The sequence below is a fragment of the Balaenoptera musculus genome, chromosome 1 (assembly GCF_009873245.2).
Source record: "Balaenoptera musculus isolate JJ_BM4_2016_0621 chromosome 1, mBalMus1.pri.v3, whole genome shotgun sequence".
Lineage (NCBI taxonomy): Eukaryota > Metazoa > Chordata > Mammalia > Artiodactyla > Balaenopteridae > Balaenoptera > Balaenoptera musculus.
The window spans coordinates 75537244-75558922 of record NC_045785.1 but is presented as its reverse complement, the minus strand read 5'-3'; the positions used below and the strand labels follow the sequence as shown (position 1 = coordinate 75558922).

Here is a 21679-nt window from a genome sequence, read left to right as displayed (position 1 = left end):
AGATTTTGAGGGGACCCCTATGAAAGATCACTTAAGGCTGAATGTTCAGGATAGGTTCTTGTGGACAAAGTTTTCAGAACGTCGGCCTCAAAGAATGGATATGATTTTGATAGGTGAAAGGAACTGGCATATCTTTTATGTAAGAGAAACAGCAAAATAGTTATAATTTGAGTTCTTATTAATTTTTGGTTACCTGTAACCAAAATAGTTATAATTTAGTGAGTTTTACCATGGTAGCAGGCACTCTACCATGCCCTTTATGTTTGTTATCTTAAAAGAACTTTGTAAGTTTGGTATTATTATCCTCATTTTTCAGGCGAAGAAACTGAGGCCCAGAGGAATTCATTTACTTGTCCATAACCACGTTGCTAATTAATGATAGAGCCAGGATTTTGACCCAGGTTTTCTGCCTCTAAAGCTCAAACTCTTTCATGATATTAGGCTGAATAATGTTAGACAAATATAAAACCCAAGGTAGATGTGGACAGGTTGTAGAGGTCTTAATTTTCAAACTGATAGTTCCAACTTTATCTTGTTCTCAATGGGGAATTCTGTAGGTTTCTAAGCAGAGGCATGAATAGGGAAGTCAATCTGGTGGCAGTGCTCAGAGCAGACAGGAAATTCCTGTTATCATCTGGATGTTACAAGACTAGGACATTATCTAGGATGCCAGCAGTGAAAATGCAAAGGAAAGGTAGGATTCAAGAGGTGTTTTGCAGGAAGGTTTGGTAGAACTAGGAAATTAATTGGACCTAGGGACCAAGTAAAAAGGTAGAGGATCCAAGATGGCTTCTAAGGTTTTAAGCCTGTGGATTGAGAGACTGATGATACCATTACTAAAACCAATAATTAAGAGAGGAAGTTGATTTTAGGAGAAGAAATCAAGTTAAAACATCTAAGGTGCTGTTGGCAAATCAGTAAGCTGTTGGAAGAGTTGAAGAAGCTGAAGTAAAAAAGAGAGGTCAAAGTAGGGGGTATAGATATGGGAGTTTTCCCATCAATATCATATCAATAGTTGAAGCTATAGAGTCAGATAATTTTCAAGGAAAGGAGTTCGGCATAGAGTCGAGAGCCAAATCATAAGCAATGTTTGCTTTGTGGTTATAGAAGAAAGAAAAAAAAAAGCAGAAATGTGACGGAATAGTCAGAGAGATGGGAGAGAATACAGTATACTATCACAAAAGCCAAAGATGAGAGTTTTGAGAAGAAATTGATCAGTAGTGCTGAAAGCTACAGCAGAGGACTGAGAAAAAGTGGAGGAAATCCTTTGGATCTTCTGATGGGAAAGTCATTATTGAACTTTGAGAATCTGACTTCAGCATAGTGTAGAAGTCTAAAGGTAGATTTTAGAAAGCTAATGAGAGAGTGAATGGTGATGAAATGATGAACTTTGTAGAGACTGTTGCACTGCTTCTTGAAGTGGATGTTACTGTGTGAAGTCTGAGGCCAGCCTGATTTTTCCTACTTGTAGGTGACTTTTTCCTCTGTATGCCCGTGCAGTTCTTTTGTTATCTTTGAAGTTCATTTCATTAAACCTGTTAGGTTCTGTATCACTTTTTTCTGGTACTCTTTTGATCTGAAGATTATTTTTACTTATTATAGAAAAGTCTCTCCTTATATTCTCAGGTATTTTTCTTTTCCATTTTTCTATATTCTTCTTCAGGCACACCAGTATATGTTAAATGTCCTTTGTGATGATAGTATTTATTATCTTCTCTACAATCATGTCCATGTGATTGCTTTTTTCCATTTTGTTTTATGTGAATTCAGTTAAACTACATCCATATCCCTTAACTGATTTTTTCAGTTGTAGTCAGTTTTTATTGCTTCTGACCTGGCTTTCATCTATAATTGTTTCTTTTTTGCTCTTTCAATCTTTAAGCTCTCTGGCTCACATTTTATTACCTTGGTTGTTATTTTTAATGTCTTATAACTCTTCTTTGAGCTCTCATTTTGTAGAAAAATAGCATCTTGAAATTTTTTGTATCTATAGTGAACTATATGAACTTTTTCTCTGTTGCATGGAGTGATTCCTCTTCTGGTAAACAGTTTTCATCTACTTTTAATTTATGTTTCTGTCCTCACACTTTCCCCTCCCCTCAATATGCATAGGTCCCTTGCTGGTTTCTTTCTGGTTATTTATTACTAATTTTTAAAATAAAGACAACTCTATCTGGGTCACTATTTGTTTTAGAATTGTATAGGGAGAGGCAAAGGGAAGTAGTGGTACACAACATCAAATTTAAGTTGCTGTCTTCAACACCATCTTTCCATATTTATTTTGTCCTCTATCTAGAAACATATCTCCTCTCATTTTCATGTACGTGAAGCCCTCTATATTGCTCTGAGAAGTGATATGATGATTTATGCTCTTGTCTTCTACCCCCTCTCACAACCAGAAATATCCTGAAGTTAGGAGGTTTGTTGCAGATCATGAAAGTGATGGGTTCTTCCTCTTCAGCTCTACTTTCCTTACTCCTCGTTGTTTGAACTGGGTCTTTACAGGGTCATGAATTATATGTCCTGTGGCTTTCCCATTCCCTTAAACTTTACTATTGTTATTAAAGGATTGTTGGTATGAACTTTCTGGACTGATATACTTTTAGATAACTGTAGCCTGTCCAAGCTTTGACGTCTGAAGAGGTGTTTTGTTTGCTTTTTGTTTTTGGTCATCTCTCAGCATCTTTCCTTACTCCAAAGTGTCTCAGTATTTGGAAGATAATTTTCATATTTTTGGTTTGTGGTTGTGGTCTTTTCCTTGTTTCATCAGAGATGTTTTCTTCTTTTGGTGTTTTTTGTTGTTTTCAGTGGTTTTGAGGGAAGGAGGGTTCTCATTCTGCTATCTTTTATATAAATTCTCTAGTGATCGATTTTAAAATATAAATTAGATCATGTCATTTATCTGCTTAAACTCTTCAGTGACTGAAGAGTAAAGCAGAATAAACTAAAAACTCTTCATCATGACCCATGCAGTCGTATATCATCTGGCCCCTGCTTTCCTCCGCAACCTCATTTTGTTCCACTTTTGCTTAATCTCACTGTTGGGTTTCTTTTAGCTCCTTGATAAGACTGTAATTTTTCTTTGTTTTGTTTTATTTTACTCATGCCCTAATTCATTTTATTCCTATTTCCTGGAATTTTATTTTCTCCTCTTTCGTTACTCCTCTTCATTTTTTAGATATAACTTAGCACTTCCTCAGAGAAGCCTTCTCTGATACCACAATATAAATTATGTACACTGTTGATCTCTCTCGGTTGCTTGTTCTTTTCTTCATATCACTAAATAAAATGTATATTATGTGTTTATTTGTTAATGGGTGTTTTTTTATCTCACTGTCACCTCCAGGAGGGTTTGATGTTTACTAATGTTTTTTGAGTGAGTGAATGAATGAATGAGTGAATGAATTATAGAGGGGACTTTAGATGCAGACTTCCAAGATTAATTGACCAAATATTACTATCTCTTAGAAGGACTGAATACATTTGCCTTAGTTATATATTACCCTAGTAATAATAGTATTATAACTAACATTAATTGAGTACTGCTTGTGCCCAGGCATACCTTTTAAAAAATTGCTCTATAGTTTATTGGTTAAGTACTGTATATTAGACATACAGGTTACAGGTATTTTATATAGTACAATATCTTTAATGCTTACAATAACACTGAAAAGTAAATTTTTTATCATCAGTATTATAAAGATGAGAAAACTAAGGCTTAGAAAGAGTAACTGACTTGTCTAGGGTCATTCAGCAAGTAAATGATTGAAGCATGATTTGAATCTAGATTGGATGATTGCCATACCATTGCTCTTTTAATTGAATTATACTTTCTCTTAATAACCAATAACCTGAAAGTTAAAGTGCCTTTTTTAGTACTTTATTTATCGAAAATAATTCATAAAAAAAGTCATATCATGTAAAATTACTTTCCTTCTCTGGTTTCTAGAAAATGCCTATTAATAACCTGTTCTCAAAGATACAGAAATGCAAAATTGTGAAGACAAGTTAAAATTGAGTTTTATTTATTGCTTATTAAACAATTCAAGTATTTCAGTGACAACATAAAATATAGTCTTTTCCCCCTAGTATCTAACATTAACTGTAATATTAACTGCTTTTTCAATGTGAATGTAGTAGTGTTTTCTTATGTCACAAAGTAGCGTGACAGGGCAATAAACCAAACTAGATATTTTGTTTTAATTTTGCATTTAGTTTTTATTTTTAGTTCTTATTTTGGGGGACTTCAAATCATCAGCTGGTAAGTTCTGGTGATAACAGCAGAACCAGAATTAATTTGAAAAGAATTTTAATTTTTTTTGAAAATAAGTGAAAGTCAGTTTTTGATGGAAGCTAGTGATATAATAATGACTCAGAATATTTGAATGGCTCAGGAGGGAGAACAGAAATATTACTCTTCTGTGGTTGAATAGGAATATTACTTTTCTCTTAATATTAGAGAATACATGAAAGGTTTTTATTAAGTTAAGGAGTAGGAGAAGGAAAAAATTAAAAGGAAAATGGACAGTTTGAAATATATAAAGAGCATTAGAAAACTGCAAAATGACTGTAGCATTAATAAAGGAGAAAGTTTCAAAGAGAAAAATGTTACATAAAAATGAGGATCAGTAGACCATGCTACTTGTTAACGGTAGGACTAATATCTTAACCTTGATATGTCTCATTTCAAAACTTGTAGTATTTTTACTGCAATAATGAATGAATGTTTGTAAAATGGAATGTGCGTATGCTCTGTAGACATCAAGAATAATGCCATGGCAGCAGAGGGCACAGTAACAATGAAATTAATGGACAGATGAATGAATGAATATGTATTAACCGTATCCCAAATGAACACTTATTCTTCTACAGTTGATTGTTAAAGTAAGCAAAAAAGACAACATAAGGCATAATATGAGGAAGCAAAGTAGTAGTTTCCTATTTCTTATATAATATATTTAATAAGTGAAATTTAAAGAACTCAGAATACTTTAAAAATTGACCTGTTTTTGCTTTCATATTTTGTTTTTACAAACCATTTAACTCTTATTAGTGACCTCCTGGTGTGCTGCATTTTGTGTAAGGCAGATTTATTACTGAATATACTAGAAGGATCTCATTATAACAGTTTAACACATTACACAGATCCTTGGTATAAGCCTTTTAAGAGAACATAAAATGGTTAGTGCTTTAATTTTTCAAGGCAAGTCTTCTTTTGAAATGTGTTTGAAAAAACCTGTAGTTGTTGGTCTCTAAACCCTAAACTGAATTCCTCCTTCAGTAGTAAAAGTAAATTTAGGTAAAAAACTACCCACGAAACTACTAGTTATGGTCCCTGTGAAAACCAGATACAGTGGCCGTAACCATAAGTCGTAGACTTCCTGCTGCCATATCTAGCCAGATTAAAGAGGACGTCTTGAGTTTCAACTCTCACCCCTGCTGATTAGGGTGAGGGGCTTCATGTTGTTTGAAAATCATCAGCTGGTAACTAGGGATGGAAAAGGAGCCCTGGAGTGAGACTCTTAGCAAGACTTGTGAGAGAGGATGCATCTCTTATCATGCCTAATATCTCGGCATTTGTTTTCCAAGGGTCCTTCTGGCCCAGCAGGTATCCCAGGTCCATCAGGAAAGAGAGGTCCACGGGTAAGTAGATGGCCTCCGTTTCTCACTTGCTGTTAGAACTGGTAGCTTTCCAGTATGTTTTTTCCTAGTATTGTACAGTATGTATTTCCCTTGGAAATCTGCCCTGGATTGGCAAAGGTAGGAAATTAGCCCTCCCTTTGCCAATTCAAGAGAAGCCTGGGAATACGTGCCAGCTGTTTATTTGAGTATAAACACCCAGCCCCAAAGCATTCTCTGTGAGCACGCTCAAGAAAGATAATCAAATTTGTAGATTAGTGACTGTTTGGGTGCTACTTGTAACATTATTCTTAGTTATAAAGTGATCTCATCTGCAGTTGATAGTCCAAGGTGAGGTTCATTTACTTTGGGAAATGAAAAAGAGTGGGCGGCCTTAAAATAGTGCATTCCTGGATTACATAATGGAAAATATTGGAGCTATAAAGTAAAAAAAATAATTGTCCTGAGGAAAAAAAGCTGCCTTAAGGATAAGCAGTAGTTTCTCACATTACACAGGTCCAGCAAAGGATTTATTGCTGGGTTAGAATTAGTTTCTTTCCAACCTCAAAAAAAAAAAAAAGAATGGACTTCTACTAGCAGAAATTCTTCAAAGGGCTAGAAAAAGAATTGTGATTGTGTGTTATAAAGACAAATGCAAATGCCATATATGATTCACTTTCTTTACTGATTTTTATTTATCATATAAACAGTATAATGAAAAATCACCCTTAAATGTTACTTTAAATGGTCCTATTCACATCAAGATCTTGTCCATATGAGGCTGAAGATGATTGCTCACTCCGTTCTAGCTGTTTAACATTTCTTTCTCTATACTTGATGACCTACCACATTCCTCCCAGAGTGTCTTCTAAACTTGCCCCCTCTCTTCCAGCCAGCAGACCATTTCTGTCCTCCTACTTTTCTGTCAGGAGACCCTGGATCCTACTTCCCTGAGGGACTGAGTTCACCTTTGCACTAATTGCATTCCCTCTCCACTGTTAAGGCTGTTCTTCTCCCACAGCATGACCTTTTTCTCTGCTTAGATTTTATCTTATTTGACAACAGCCAGCAAGTTATCTTTTTTAAAAATCCCAAACTTTCATTGATGCTAATTATTCCTAAAGTTATTGTCCTTGCTCACTCTTGTACTGCTGAGCTTTGTGAAATAATACTTTATACCCATTGCACCCACATCTACATCAAAAACTCATTTGTTAATCCTTATAAATTTTTCTATCTGCTTTACTGAAATTTGTTTTTGAAGACTACACAAATGAGATGTCATGAAATCTAATTTTTTCCCTTAGTTTTCATCTTGCTAGATATACCTTCAGTGTTTGCATTGCTAGCACCCCTCTGCTTTCTGAAACATAATGCTCTATTAGTTCAGAAGTGAAAAGACAGATAAATAGATAATTAATAACTATTTATGTGTCAAGATGGAGGTGTAGCTGAAGAGCACAGGGGTGTGGTACTAAGCCCAAATGAGTATAGGAGGCCTGGAAACCTGGAAGGCCTTCTGGAGATGAATCTTAGTCTTCTACTTGTTGGTTGTGTGAACCTAAGTTTCCCCATTTATAAATGGGAGTAAATAACCACCTTGCAGGATTGTTGTAAGGATTAGTAATAAAAAAGTAAAGCATTAACACAGTTACTTGCACAATAGTAGGTATTTAGTAAATAGAAGCAGTTATTGAATTCACATTGACAAATATTCCTTTTTTTTTTTTTTTTTTTGCCTTCTTTGTGTGGCTTTTGGGATCTTTATTCCCTGACCAGGGATTGAACCCAGGCCACGGCAGTGAAAGCGCCCAATCCTAAGCACTGAACCACCAGGGAACTCCCCAAATTGACAAATATTCATTGAGAGGTTGCTATGTGCTAAGTACTACACTGGTAATATTAAAAACAGCCTCTTTTCAAAGAATTTATAATTCTGAAACTAAACATATGTCATAAGTTAAAATAGCAATAAAATATTTAAATGACAGAAATATCCCAAGGCAATATACAACTAATTGCAAATAAATTTTACATGCAGCAATTTCTGTAGAAGTGAGTAGGAAAGAGAAATCCCTTCATGCTGGTGTAGCCAGGATTTAAAAAGGAGGTGGTATCTCAGTTGACGCTTGAACGTGATTTGGGCAGGTGTAGGGGGGCAAGGTTAAATGAGGTAAGTCTTTAAGGTACGCATGATAAAAGGCAGGGGAAAAGCATAAACAAAACCCCAAGTGCAGAAAGGGTTACCACATGTTGAGAGGAGAGTAACTAAACAATTGCACTTTGTTATTTTTAGGCTTCTTTGCACAAATTTTAGAAGTAGCACTAAGCAATGTGGCTGGAGATAAGGGTGGTAAATAAGGGACGTAAACACCTCAAGGGCAGTGTTTTGAAGCAAAAACAGAAACCACAGTTCTGCTCTATAATTAGTCTTTTCCAAGACTGAAATATCCAAGATCTCAGAAGAGATAAAGAACTTTGTAAAATAAGATATCCATTTTAATGAATTACATAATATTTATTTGAATGTTATAATAACCACTGTCTGTTATTTGTATCTATATCTGTGCTAAGAATGATCTTTCTTTTTTTTTTTTTTTACTATTTGCAGGGCATACCAGGGCCACATGGAAATCCTGGGTTACCTGGATTACCAGGTCCAAAGGTGAGTGATTATTAGTGAGTATCGTAAAGAAGATCTTTAACTTTTAAAGCCAACCTTGGGATATCAAGGATCTCTGTCATTTCCAGAGCATGATTCTTCACCAAGATGGTCTTAGCCTGGCAGAGAGCCAGGCTCCTCTGAGAGCCCACCACACTTGGATTTATGTATAGCTAGTGGTAAAGGCAAGCACAGCCCTGCTTTGGTATTCCAAAGTCTTTTTTTTTTTTTTAATTAATTAATTATTTATTTATTTTTGGCTGTGTTGGGTCTTTCTTTCTGTGCGAGGGCTTTTCTCTAGTTGCGGCAAGTGGGGGCCACTCTTCATCGCGGTGCACGGGCCTCTCGCTATCGCGGCCTCTCTTGTTGCGGAGCACAGGCTCCAGATGCGCAGGCTCAGTAATTGTGGCTCACGGGCCTAGTTGCTCTGCGGCATGTGGGATCTTCCCAGACCAGGGCTCGAACCCGTGTGCCCTGCATTGGCAGGCAGATTCTCAACCACTGCACCACCAGGGAAGCCCCCCCAAAGTCTTTATTGTCAAAATATGATGGCAGTATATGGAAACCTCTGAAATATACAAATTATGATTTGAGTAATTTACCTTAAATCAAGGCTATTTTAATGTATATATAAGTACTGAGGAAATAAAATATCATTTATTTCCCTGTTCCACACTTACCTAATATTTTTACCTGAAAAAGATCTGTGAGGATAATGCTTATAGGATACTCATATTTTTATGAGAACAACTAACCTGAAAGCCTGTATATATATATGAGCACCCATCGTTGTGTAGTGGTAGCATGGTAGGTAATAGTGTGATAGATAGTAGTATGAGTATAGTAAAAACGGATGGAAGAATATATACCAGGCTGGTTACCTTGAGAGCAGGTATGGAATTGGAAAGATAATTAAATTTATATATATATGCATAAGCATTAGGGTTTTGGTTTCCAGTAACATCATGAATATTTCAGGGTCATTAATAACCACTCTGCTTATTAATTATCTCACTCAAAAGTAACCATATAGATGTTACCATATAGATATAGGTTAAGATAGGATAGAGGTTAAGAACACAGGTTTTGGAGTCTTAACTGATTGGGGTTCAAGTTTTAGCCCTCTTGAAATTTATGACTAGAAGAAAATTACTTGCTTAGCGGCTTTAAGCTTCACTTTCTTCTTCTCCAAAATAGGAAAAATCATAGTATGTCCTCAGAGGGCTGGAGTGAAGGCTAAATAAATTGTGAGTAAAGCCCTTAACAGTGTTAACATGTCATAAGTAGTATCATTATTATTAATATGTAATAATGATAACAGATATTTTAAATCTAAATTTTCCAAAGTTTCTCATCACTGTCAGCAATTTTTTGAGTTTAATAAAATATCTCAGAGAGAAAAAAGACTTAACTAGAGTCTGGATGTGCAACAGTGAGAAAAAAGACAAATGCCTTCTAAAGAAATGAGAAGTTTGTTCTTAAATTTGTGATTCCCTAGCCTTCACGCTTGTTTGGGGACTTGCAGGATATTTAGACTAGTGAAAGGCTAATGTAGTTGTAAAGACCCAGCTCGTGTTTTTCCACAGAGCTGAAGTTCTAGGGGGCTTGCCATCCTGCTAACACCCTGATCTCCACAACAAGAAGGAAGACAGAATGGGGGAGGGTGGGTTTCCACACGTTTTGTGTTGCCCTCCCCTTCCCTTGCCTTAGCCAGTAGCAAACGGGTACTTGAAAGAAACAAAAAAGATAGAGAATAGGGTGAGGAGAAGATGAAGGTAGAGATAGTGGAAAGCCTTTGATTTAATTGACTTCTTAAAATGTGTGTACTTATTCAGGAGAAAACACTTGAGAAAATGATGAACTTTGTAACAAAAAATTATCATTGTCCAAAGATTAAGAACAGGATATTTTTCAGTGTTGACTGGTATGAATGTGTGTCTTTGGTAAAATGAACTAGGAGAGATGAAATCTTAATCTCAAGATTTCTCTTTAATATTATATTTAGTAGTGTGAGTATAATTTTGACTATAACTATTCACCAATAACATATTTTTATGAATCCATATATTAAGGATTTTAAAACCTCCACTTTAATTTGCAAGCAACTAACTGAACCTCTTGGGAACTTAATTGTATAGACCTGAATATTAGTCTTTAATTCATATTTAATTTGATAATTTGATAACCATGTTCAAAATAGGCAAGACTGACCATGATTTGTTTTAACTGCACATATTTGTGGAGGACATTAGATTGTGACAGGTGTTAAAAATCACCACTGTGTCTTCAATGAATCAAGTAAAGCTTGTAGCATGTGGTTTGTGAAACCAATTTTCCTAGATATTTAACATGCACTTTAAAGTAATCAGGATTAATAGAACATTCAAGACAGTGATTATACTTTATAATCCTCTTATAGTATTTATTCAAGACAGTGCAATAAAAATGCAAATTTCATACTCTCAACAATAAATTTTGACATGTAATCACAGGATTTATTTTCCTTCAGGGAACAAAAATCCCTTTTAGATTAAGGGATTTTAGAGTATAAAGACATTTTCAGCATTTTTCTCTTTTCAGTTATTGTTTAGCAAGAATAACATATAATTATTGGCCTCTAAGGAAATTGTATAAAAATTCATCTTGTTGCTTGCACAAGAAATGATCTGTCCATTTCAAAAGGGGTTACCTGAACCTATGAAAAGACCAAATTAAGGCAATTGCAAGTTTAGAAAGGTTTAACTGAAGTGGAAAACGCAGTGCATTATGGAACCTTTATACAGTCATATTTTGATTAATGTGCTTTATAAAAATTGTTAGAACTGATACTGACCAGGGTTCTTGGCCTTCCCTAATCAATAGAAATTGCTAGTTCTTATATGGGGTGAGGGTAGAGGTGTGTTCAAGGGTCGGGCCAGAGGGGTGGCTTAGGTGCTTTGCCCACCCCTTTGGTGGTGTTGAGTTCATGGGGCATGCGCAGTACCGGGCTTTTGCTCCCAGCTCTTCAAAAGTGGCAGTTGGGTTTTTTTTTGGTCTTTTTGTATCTTTTATCCATAATTTGTCCCAATTGCACATGCACACAGTTATTTTTAGTCCCTGATAGTGTCTTTGTGTTTTGTTGCTTGAGGAGAGGTTTGTCCAGGTGCAGGCATTGCAGCACTGCAGCAAAGAGTCCCAAGTCCCAGCCTGTCTCAGAACCAAAAGATACTTTATATAAGTTAATGGCGTGAAGCACATAAAACACCTGGTAGAATACTTGTGTGTAGTTGACACTTAAGAAAACATTATTTCCCTTTTCTGGAGGAGCTACTTAAAGGTAACTAGGCTATTTAGAAATGCAACTTTTACTGAAAGTATCACATTTATTATTTGTTAAGAGCCACAAGACTTTTTTTGTTACTTATGAATGAAAATACCTTAATTTAGTAAAGAAATATGTTCTATTTATAAGACTATTTAAAAGTTTATAAGAATAAAGCTTATTTTGCTAACATACTCTAGATTGATGCAAAAATTAATTTATTTTCTGTTATACTTTTACAATTAAGTTAGTATTTATCATAAAGGACAAAAAGTGTAAACTGATCTTTGGTAGTTCTCAACTCTGTTCAAGCAAAATGACTTTTCACATATCTGTTCGTCATCTTAGTAGATTCTGAGTTACTTGAATGCGGTGGCCAGATCTTACTCATCTTTGCCTTTGTGTCCAGCCCAGTGCCCAGCATGTGTTGGGCACTCAATAAATGTTAAACTGAAACAATAAGCAGACTTAACATTAGAAACAAGGCACTGGCATCATAAGGGAATGAGAACTAGCACTTATTAAGCATCTAATTATTTTATGTATGCCATCTCATTCAGTTCCACTTCAGTTAAGAGCACTGTTCAGAGCAGGCTTTATTACCTTCTGCTTTCCACAGAAGAAAACATATTCAGAGAGGTAAGTACTTAACCAAGGTAACACAGTTGTAACTGGCATCAGAATTAGATCTGTTTTTCACACCGATTTGTCTCTACTAACATAGTGAGGAGTTCATTTGTGAAACAGCACCTTAAAGAGGAAGGGTTTGGGTAGGGTAATAACCTAATGTAATTAAAGACTTTCTGAATTCATTTAGTAATAGTAACACAATATGTCCATTCCAAGGTTCCAGCTTATCCTTTGGATACTGATAATGACATGTAAAGTCCATAAAGAGTGAAACTGAACTCTAGCCTCTCAGAACTGTGTTGTTAAATTGTTAAGTAGTAGAAGAATAAAATGCCACACAAAAATTTAGTGGATATAATATAGCATTTTTTCAGCATTATTAAGACTAATTGATTTAAAACAGAAAGACTATTGCGTTCTTTAGCTGAAATCATTAGCTGAAATCAGTAGACTAAGGGTAGAAATATTGTCTTAATAAAAAAAAACAACAACACAAGGAAGTGAACTCTGTTTCTCTATTTGCTAGAGAGAATGACTTTTTTCTTGCCACCAAATGCCTTCTGGGTCCACAGTTCACCATATTTACTTATTTAATATGAACTTTATTCGCAGGGTGCTGGACATTTTTTATGACTATTAATTAACACATGATCAATTATGCAGTAGATCTTTGGACATGAGTCCAAATGCAGAATCTAGATCTTTGGCCTACCCTACACTTATAATTCTAGTCCAGGCAATCTATTTGCGTCCAGATAGTTCGTTTCCCAAAAATGCTTCTTAAAGGCAGCTTAAAACCTTCCCATGGACATTCATAGCTTATATTACTTTAGTCAGGTTCAATAGCTCCATCAAATTTAATCCAGTTAAATGAAAACATCTAACCTTAATAAGCTGCAATAACAATGTTCTATTAGTAATATTAAATGAGATGTTACCAATAATGTTAAATATTGAATTTCCAAGGAATATATCTTTGTGCTGTTTTATTCCTGGTTTTGACCCTCTGCTCCCATGTCTCCATCATTATTTCTCTAAACTGAAAGTCCCATTTTCCTTGTGTGTGAATTAAATAAATGTGTTGAGTATAGATGCTGACCCATTGTAAGAATTTTTTACTGAGTCAGATTGCTATGAAAAATTTTCAGTCCAACATTCTGAAAATGTAAAGTATGATAAAATGGTGAAGACTGAGGTGCTCCTATTATTCTACACAATGTAGGGACCTTTTTGTAAAGGACCAGACAAATATGACAAATATATTAAAATTTTTTCCTTCTAGCTATCAAAGTCTATTGGGTTCATGTTAGAAGGATTCAGGAGCCAATTTGAAAAGGCTTCCACTAGCCAAAGATTGGTATAATTTGAGCATCATTAAGGATAATAACTGTAGTGGATTGAATCAAAGCAAATATCTCTAAATCCATGAGTTATAATGTAGTTAAAAACAGACAAACCCTCACTGGTCACCTGTAGAGGATGCTGGGGAATTACATCTATGAGATTGTCAAATTCTCTGACACCAATTGAATATTCAACAGTTCAATTCAATTCTGACACTACCCCAATTTAGTGTCAGACTCCACAGATTTAAGGGCTCAGTCCCACAAGACTCCACACACTTGAGATGCCAGCAACAGATGGGTTGCCCAGGCTACCCACACTTCTGCCTGGCTGACTACATGTTCAGGGATTCCCACAATCTCTTCCTCTCTCCCAGGTTTGATATTTTTCTAGAACAGCTCACAGAACTCAGGAAAACACTTTAATTAGGCTTACCAATTTATTATTAAAAAAATACAACTCAAGTCGCTAAATGGTAGAGCTGCATAGGGCAAAATATGGAGGGTGGGAACCCGGAGCTTCCATGCCCTCCCCAGGTGCGTCATCTTCCCAGCACATCAGTGTGTTCACCTACTGGAAGCTCTTGGAATGTCTTTGTTCAAGAGTTCTTAAAACCCAGTCTCTACCACCCACTCCTCTCCCTGGAGGTGGGGGAGGGAATGGGGCTAAATTCCTACGCTCTAATCGCTTGTTTGCCTTTCCAGTGACTCGTCCCCATCCTGAAGCTCTCTAGCTCCCCCTCTTCAGTCACCTCATTAGCATAAGCTCAGATGTGGTTGCAAAGGGCTTGTTATGAATAACAAAAGACACTCCTATGACTCAGGAAATTCCAAGGGTTTTAGGAGCTCTGTGCTAGGAACCAGGGACAAAGACCAAATGTATATTTTTATTATACCACAATGTCATTATTTTGAAAAATGGTAAATAGAAGAAAAATAAAGGGAAAGAATAAATTTTTTCTTAACAAATTGCCTTGCTTTTCTTATAGAATTGAACCTTAGTGCAACCAAATAGTTGACAAAGGGAAGTTTCTCTTTACAGAAAAAGCTAGCAAATGAAGAAAGAATACTAGAGTTAGAATCACCATTTTTGCAATCCTGATGAAGAAAAGGTTGAAAACAATAGAAACAACTCAGGAAGTCCAAAGGCCTTGAGGCAGGAGACTGCTTGGCAGTCTTTGAGGAATAGCTGAATGAGATAAGTGGTAGGAGATAGATCAGAGAGATAGCAGGAGCCAGATTATGTTGAATCTTGTAGATAAGAATTTTGGTTTGGATTTTACTCTGTGTTAGATATTTATTGGAGAGTTCTAAGTAGAAAGATGACACCATGCAATTTATGTTGTAGGAGGATGGTTCTGGCTATCACAGAGAATAGATTGGGGTAGGGGAAGAGTAGAAATAGGGGCACCAGTTTGGAGACTACTTCACTGGTCTACCCAAGCTCACGCCATGGGTGAGGATGGCATGGACTAGAGTGTTAACAATGGAGATGGTGTAAAGTGGTCAAAATCTAGATGTATTTTGAGGTACAGTTAACATAATTGCTGATGAGTCACTTACATGGTGTGAGAGAGGAGTCAAAGGTAATCTAAGGCTTAAGCAGTTGAACAGCTGGTATTGTGGGAGCTGCCATCTACTGGAATGAGGAGGAACGTGATTTCAGGTTTTTACTTGTTTTGTTTTCGCCTGGGAGGAAATCAGGAGTTCATTTCCATTAATGTTTTAAAAGAACCAACTTTTGGCTTTGTTAAGTTTTTCTATGGACCATATAATATTTCATTGATTTTTAGCTCTATTCTAACATAAGCATTTAGAGCTATGAATTTCTCTCTAAGGACTGATTTAACTGCATCCCACAAAATTTGATGTGTTGTGTTTTCATTATCATTCAAGTTGAAATGTATGCTTTCTTCGTTACTCATTGGTTATTTAGAAGTATGTTGTTTATTTTAATGTCCATCAATGAGAAGCTTTTCTAGTGATCTTATTGTTACTGGTTTCTAATTTAGTTCCACTGTGTTCAGAAAGCACACAATGGAAGAGTTTAATCTTTTAAAATTTACTGAGGCATTTTATGGCCCATCATGTGATCTATCTTGATGAATAGTTCACATGAACTTCAAAGGATTGTGTATAGTGTTCTATAAATGTCAGTTCGATTATGGTGGTTGATGGTGGTGGTCAAATTTTCTCTGTCCTTACTAGGTTTTTTCTTGTCTAGTTGTTCCGTTAATTACTGAGAGAGGTGTGTTGAAATATCCAACTCTGATTTTGGATTTTATATCTTTAGTGTTTAGGAAGTGTTTAGTTAGTGTTTGCTTCATGTATTTTGCAGCTCTTGTGTGATGCATGCATATTTAAGGACTATTATGTCTTCCTGATGAACAGAGCTTTTTATCATTATCAAATATCTCTGTTTATCTTTAGTAATACTCCTCTTCTTGAAGTCTAGTTTGATAGTAATAGAGCCACACCAACTTTTTAATGCTTATTGTCTGCCTGGTATATATATTTCCTTTCCTTTACCTTTCTATATTTAAAGTGCATCTCTTATAGATACTGTATAGTTGAGTCTTTTATATTTATCTTGGCTTGATAATCTCTGATTTTTAATTAGAATGTTAAGTTCATTTACATTTGTGTAATTTTGGTATGATTGGGTCTTGGCCTTCTGCATTGTCATTTCTTTTCCATTTATCCCAGGTGTTCTTTGTCCCTTTATTCCTTTTTTTCTACCTTCTTTTGGGTTAATCAAATATATTTTAGTATTCTATTTAATTTCTCTTGGCATTTCAGCTGTATCTCTGATTGATTTTTAGTGGTTGCTTTAGGGATTACAGTATGCCTTATTAACTTACTGTAGTTTACTTAGAGTTAATATGGTAATATTTCATGTAAAATATAAGACTCTTGTAACATTACAATTACATTTACCTACTGTCCTCCCATCCTTTGTGTTCTGTTATCATTTATTTTACATCTATGTCATTATAAACCCAACAGTACAATGCAATAATTTCTGTATTAGCTCCTATTCCTTCCTATAGGTCTGAGTTTCTATCTGGTGCCACTTCCCTTTAGCTAGCAGAAATTCCTTCAATAATTCTTTGAGTACAGTTCTACTGGTGATGGTTTCTCTTGGTTTTTGTTTACCTGAAATTTATTTTGTCTACATTTTTTTGAAGGATAGTAAACAAAATTTTTGTAGAGTAAAAAAATCTTGGTTGAGAATGTTTTTCTTCCAGCACTTTAAACATGTCTGATGTTCTCATATTTTGGCCTTTACTGTTTCTGATGAGGATTTAGCCAACATTTTTATTCCCCTCACTATAATGTGAAATTTTCCACAGGATGTCTTAATGTTTTTCTCTTTGTCTGGCTTTTAGCAGCTTTACTATGATGTCTGTAGAGGTGGTTTCCCTTAGATATTTCTTTGGGCTTCACTGAATGTCTTTTTACCCATAAAAAATTTTTGTAAACAAATTTGGGACATTTATGGCCATTACTTCTTCAAATAATCTTTCTGTCCCATTATTTCTCTCCTTTCCTTCTGGGACTCCATGTATGTTATACTATTAATATTGCCCCACAGGTCACTAGATCTTTGTTCATTTTTGCCATGTATTCTTTTTTTCTCTTCTTCAGATTAGATAACTTCTATAGATCTGCCTTTAATTTCATTAAACTTTACTTCTGCCTTCTCCAATATGATGTTAATCTCATCCAGTAAATTTTTATATTTAAGATACTGTATTATCAGTTCTAGGTTTTTAGTTGACTCTTTTTATATAGTTTTCATCTGTCTGCTGATATTTGTCTGTTCACTCATTATGATCATCTTTTCCTTTAAGCCCTTGAACATATTTATAATAGTTAATAAAATCTTCAACTGCTAATTCTAACTTCTAGGTCCTCTTGTGGTCTGTTTGTATTGACTGCTTTTTTTCTTTACCTCAAGTCAGATTTTCTCTTTTGCATGTCTAGAAAAATTTGATTACATACTGCATGTTGTGGATGATATGTGGATCTTTAGATGCTGTTACCTTTCTTTTTAATACTTTGGAGACTTGATTTTTGTTCTGTAGGCACTTAAATAACTGGCTCATCACCTTAAATTTGTACAGGTTTGGAAACTTTTATTTTTTATTATTATTTTTTTATTGGCGTTTAATTGCTTTACAATGTTGTGTTAGTTTCTGCTGTAGAACAAAGTGAATCAGCTATATGTGTACATATATCCCCTCCCTCTTGAGCCTCCCTCCCACCCCTCTAGGTCATCGCAGAGCACTGAGCTGAGCTCCCTGTGCTACACAGCAGCCTCCCACCAGCTATCTGTTTTACACATGGTAGTGTATATATGTCAATGCTACTCTCTCAATTTGTCCTACCCTCCCCTTCCTGCCCCCTGTGTCCACAAGTCCGTCCTCTATGTCAGCATCTCTTTTCCTTCCCTGCAAATAGGTTCATCAGTACCATTTTTCTAGATTCCATATATGTGCGTTAATATACAATATTTGTTTTTCTCTTTCTGACTTACTTCACTCTGTATGACAGACTCTAGGTTCATCCACATCAAGGTTTGGAAACTTTTTTAAAGGGCAGATCTGTTTCAGTTTTGCTTACAGTATTAGTGCGAGTCCATTAGTCCAAGAATATAGTATTTGCTTCTAAAGTATAACTCTCCCTCAATTTCAATGGAAAGGTATTTATCAAACTATTTACCATGTTCTTCTAAAATGATGTGGCTCAAACCCCAAACTTTCTCCTGTAGTGACCAGCAGCTGAAATTTGTTAATTCTTTCAGGCTTTTACTTGTTGATTTCTGCTGAGTTCTTTGGAATCTATCTCATGAAAACACATGTCAGGATCAGCCAAGAATTGAAGAAAATCTATATTCAAGCTTTGGGGGAAGCTGACTTTCTTTCTTTCTAGGATTTTCTCCCTCAGTTTGCGGTCATTTTGGTACTCCTATGCTCTCTCCTCTGATACCACTAGCCAAAAGGTTTATGTTTTTCTGCTTGAATTCCAGCCACTCTGTGCAGACTGGGAAGTGTCTTTAGGAGAAAGACTGTATAAATGTGTATTAAACCAAGTGTGGTTTCTTCTTTCAAGAGTTGAATCCCCTCCAGCCCTGTTTTTTATTGTTCTCCTGTGCATTGAAATAGTTGTTTTACATATCTTGTCCTGACTTTACAATTGTAATCTTCAGGAGGATTAGTTGCATATATGCTACTCTGCCACTATCTGAACCAGAATTCCCAAGAGTTCCTTTTTGATCGTATTCAATTTGAGAGGACTATTTAACATCCAAGTGGAGATATAAAAAGGGTGTATGGATCTGGAGTTCAGGGAAGATATCATAACTAAAAATATACATTTCAGAGTCATCAATGTATATATGGAATTTAAAGCTATGGAACTGATGCGGTCACCTAGGGATGAATGTAGGCAAAGAAGAGAAGTGTCCAAGGACTGAGTCTTGGGGTACTTCAGAGTTCAGTGTATTAGGAAGATGAAGAGGAACTAGCAAAGGAGACTCAGAAAGAATGACCAATGAGGTAGGATAGTGGTAGGGACAAAAGCCTGAGTAGAGTAGGTCTAAGAGAGAATGGATGGAGAGGAAGTCTTTTAGTTAACATAGACAACTTTCTAGGAGTTTTTCTCTAAAAGGGAACAGTATAATGGAGCAGAGAAGGGAGATGTGGGCACAAGGAAAGTTATTTTTTAAGATTGGAGAAATTACAGTGTGTTTACTTGATGATGGCAGTTATCTTAGAAGTAAAAATTAAAATAATATAGGGAAGACAGTTCACCAATAATGTCCTGGTGAGAGACAATGGGGGGGTTTGGTTATGAAGGCAGAGTATTTTGGAACAGGTTAAGGTGAGGTGTAGTGGATTTGGTTATGAGAGCTTGTGAAAGGTGAAAGCAGGATAACCATCTGAGAGTAAAGAGAGAGAAGTTTTGAAATAATCATCTATGAAAATGGGAAAGTGAATCGACTGAGGCAATTACTGGACACACCAAAAGACAAAGTAAAACAAAATCAATGTAAGAAGTCATGAATTTCAAGTGAGATTTGTCAGCATTATTGTTTTCTCTTAATCACATTCAGCTGCTAGGGATAGGGTCAAAGTAGGTAGAGAGTTTATATTTAAGATTTTCCAGGTAAGCTTATAAGACAGAGGGAGAAACAGGCAGTGGTGTCATTTATGTATGCAAGGAAGAGATTAGAATATAAGACACTGGTATTTAGGCTAGCTAGGGATGGGAAGTGAGACCCTGTGGGGGATGAAAGAGTGAAAACGTGATGGGATCACATATTAGCAGTTCCAGTGGGTCAAATAATTGTTAAAGTTATAAGGGCTTAGAGTGAGCTAAAAAGATAAGAAGTGTTGGTTAGAGAGTATAGTGCTTAAAATTGAGATTATGGAGCTTGTGCAGTTATTGCTAATATTAAAGCCAAGAATATTCAAGTGGTGCTGCCTCAAGATTATGTCATTTAGTGTTTCCTTTATGATACTCTACCAATTTAGCTCATTCATACTCTGAATTTTTAAATTCCAAATTCTTTCCATTAAAATTTTGCTGCACCATCAGTAATTCACTCAAGAGTTGTGTTCTCTGCTTTTCAAGATGGCCATAATTGTAAAATTTATTTTAATGATTGTATTTAGTACTGTTATTTTTAATACTAACTACTAACATCTATGTAATCTATAGGGGATTTGATCATAAATCTTTCAAGCTAATCTAAGTAGGTATTATTATTATTCCCATTTTACAGAGGAGGAAATTCAGGTTCAGAGAGATTAAATGACTTGTTCAGTCTTTTCACTCTAAATCCCAATGCTCTTTCCATTATATTGTGTGGACTCCAATCTGATAAATTTGTTGGAACATCTTAATGGGTCTAATACCTTAGGGAGTTTCCCTCCTTATACAGAGAGCCATCTGGAGATCCATAACAGTCTAAAAGAGCTACTCTGATAATGAGGATTTTAGACTATAGCAGATCAGTAAGATAGGTGGGACTTTTGGAATCCTTGAGTAGTAAAATGTAGGCAACTTCCTTTTCTTCTTATTCATACTCAAAAGGAGGATATATAGCTCCTTCAATAAAAGTCGTGTAGGAGTAAGTAAAAGTCAGTATTGAAGGTCAAAGTCAATTATGATTAATTTATAAACATTATTTTTAATTCCAAGGAGTTTTTGAAAAGCCAATCAAGTGTGGCTAAAAGTGTGTCAGGAATCATAGAATAAATAAATAAATAGATAACAAATAAGTAAATATGATTTCCCTCATAAAAAGGAGGGAAAACGACAGAAATTTTGGAGTATTTTCCTTAAATGCAGAAAAGTATGCCCTACTTCCTTGACATTTCAGGCAAACTTGGCATGTTCAATAATCTCTTCCTCATGCATTTTATACTAGGATCAGTGCACAACTGGCCAGGTTAAAAGCATTTTCTTCATACTGACTTAAATTTCTGGTTCTAGAATATGAGATGATCAATTAACTTAAGCATATTTGTGTGGCAATAAGAGATTTGATGTATATCTCTTTACATATGTTGCCAAGATGTATAAAGCTTATGAATAAGAAAAAGGTCTGTCTTTACATCTGATTTTTATTGCTTAATTGATTACTTTCTCCCACTCTTTCAATTTTCTTAAAGTGGAAGATGAAATGTCATATTAGATGATGATGTCAAGAAAGCTGAAAGATAATTATGTTAAGGAAGTTGGTATATAATAGAAAATTCAGATAGGACCAAAAAATAAGAGTTTTTAGTGTGAGAATTCTAAGTAAAAACATTGGCCGTAAAAAAGTTTTATTATATTCACATTTCTCAAGGGCTATCATTTCTTAAGTTCCTTTTAAATTTGTTGTAAATATTGCCTCAAATCAATTAGTTAGGCTTTATAATAGGTTAAAATATATAAAAATCAATAAGATCTTAATTTAACAGATGTTGTGATATGAGAAAGAAAATTGACCTGATTTACCAGTACTTTTCTAGGCAGTCTTAACCAATTCAGTTAACTTTTCTGGACCTTATTGCTTCTTTCTCTATAAAAGGATTTGCTCTATAAAGGGATAAGCTCTTATCTCTCATA

The 21679-nt window shown here is 35.2% G+C and overlaps 1 protein-coding gene across 6 annotated transcripts in view; it reads left to right on the top strand.

The window, feature by feature from the left end:
* COL24A1 (collagen type XXIV alpha 1 chain) overlaps positions 1-21679 on the top strand; it is a 389657-nt gene that overhangs the window by 30246 nt on the left and 337732 nt on the right. For all 6 annotated transcript variants that reach the window (XM_036826641.1, XM_036826634.1, XM_036826651.1 and 3 more), the window contains exons 5-6: positions 5590-5643; positions 8231-8284. In XM_036826641.1, the coding sequence (XP_036682536.1) occupies positions 5590-5643; positions 8231-8284 (108 nt within the window). The remainder of the gene's footprint in view (positions 1-5589; positions 5644-8230; positions 8285-21679) is intronic.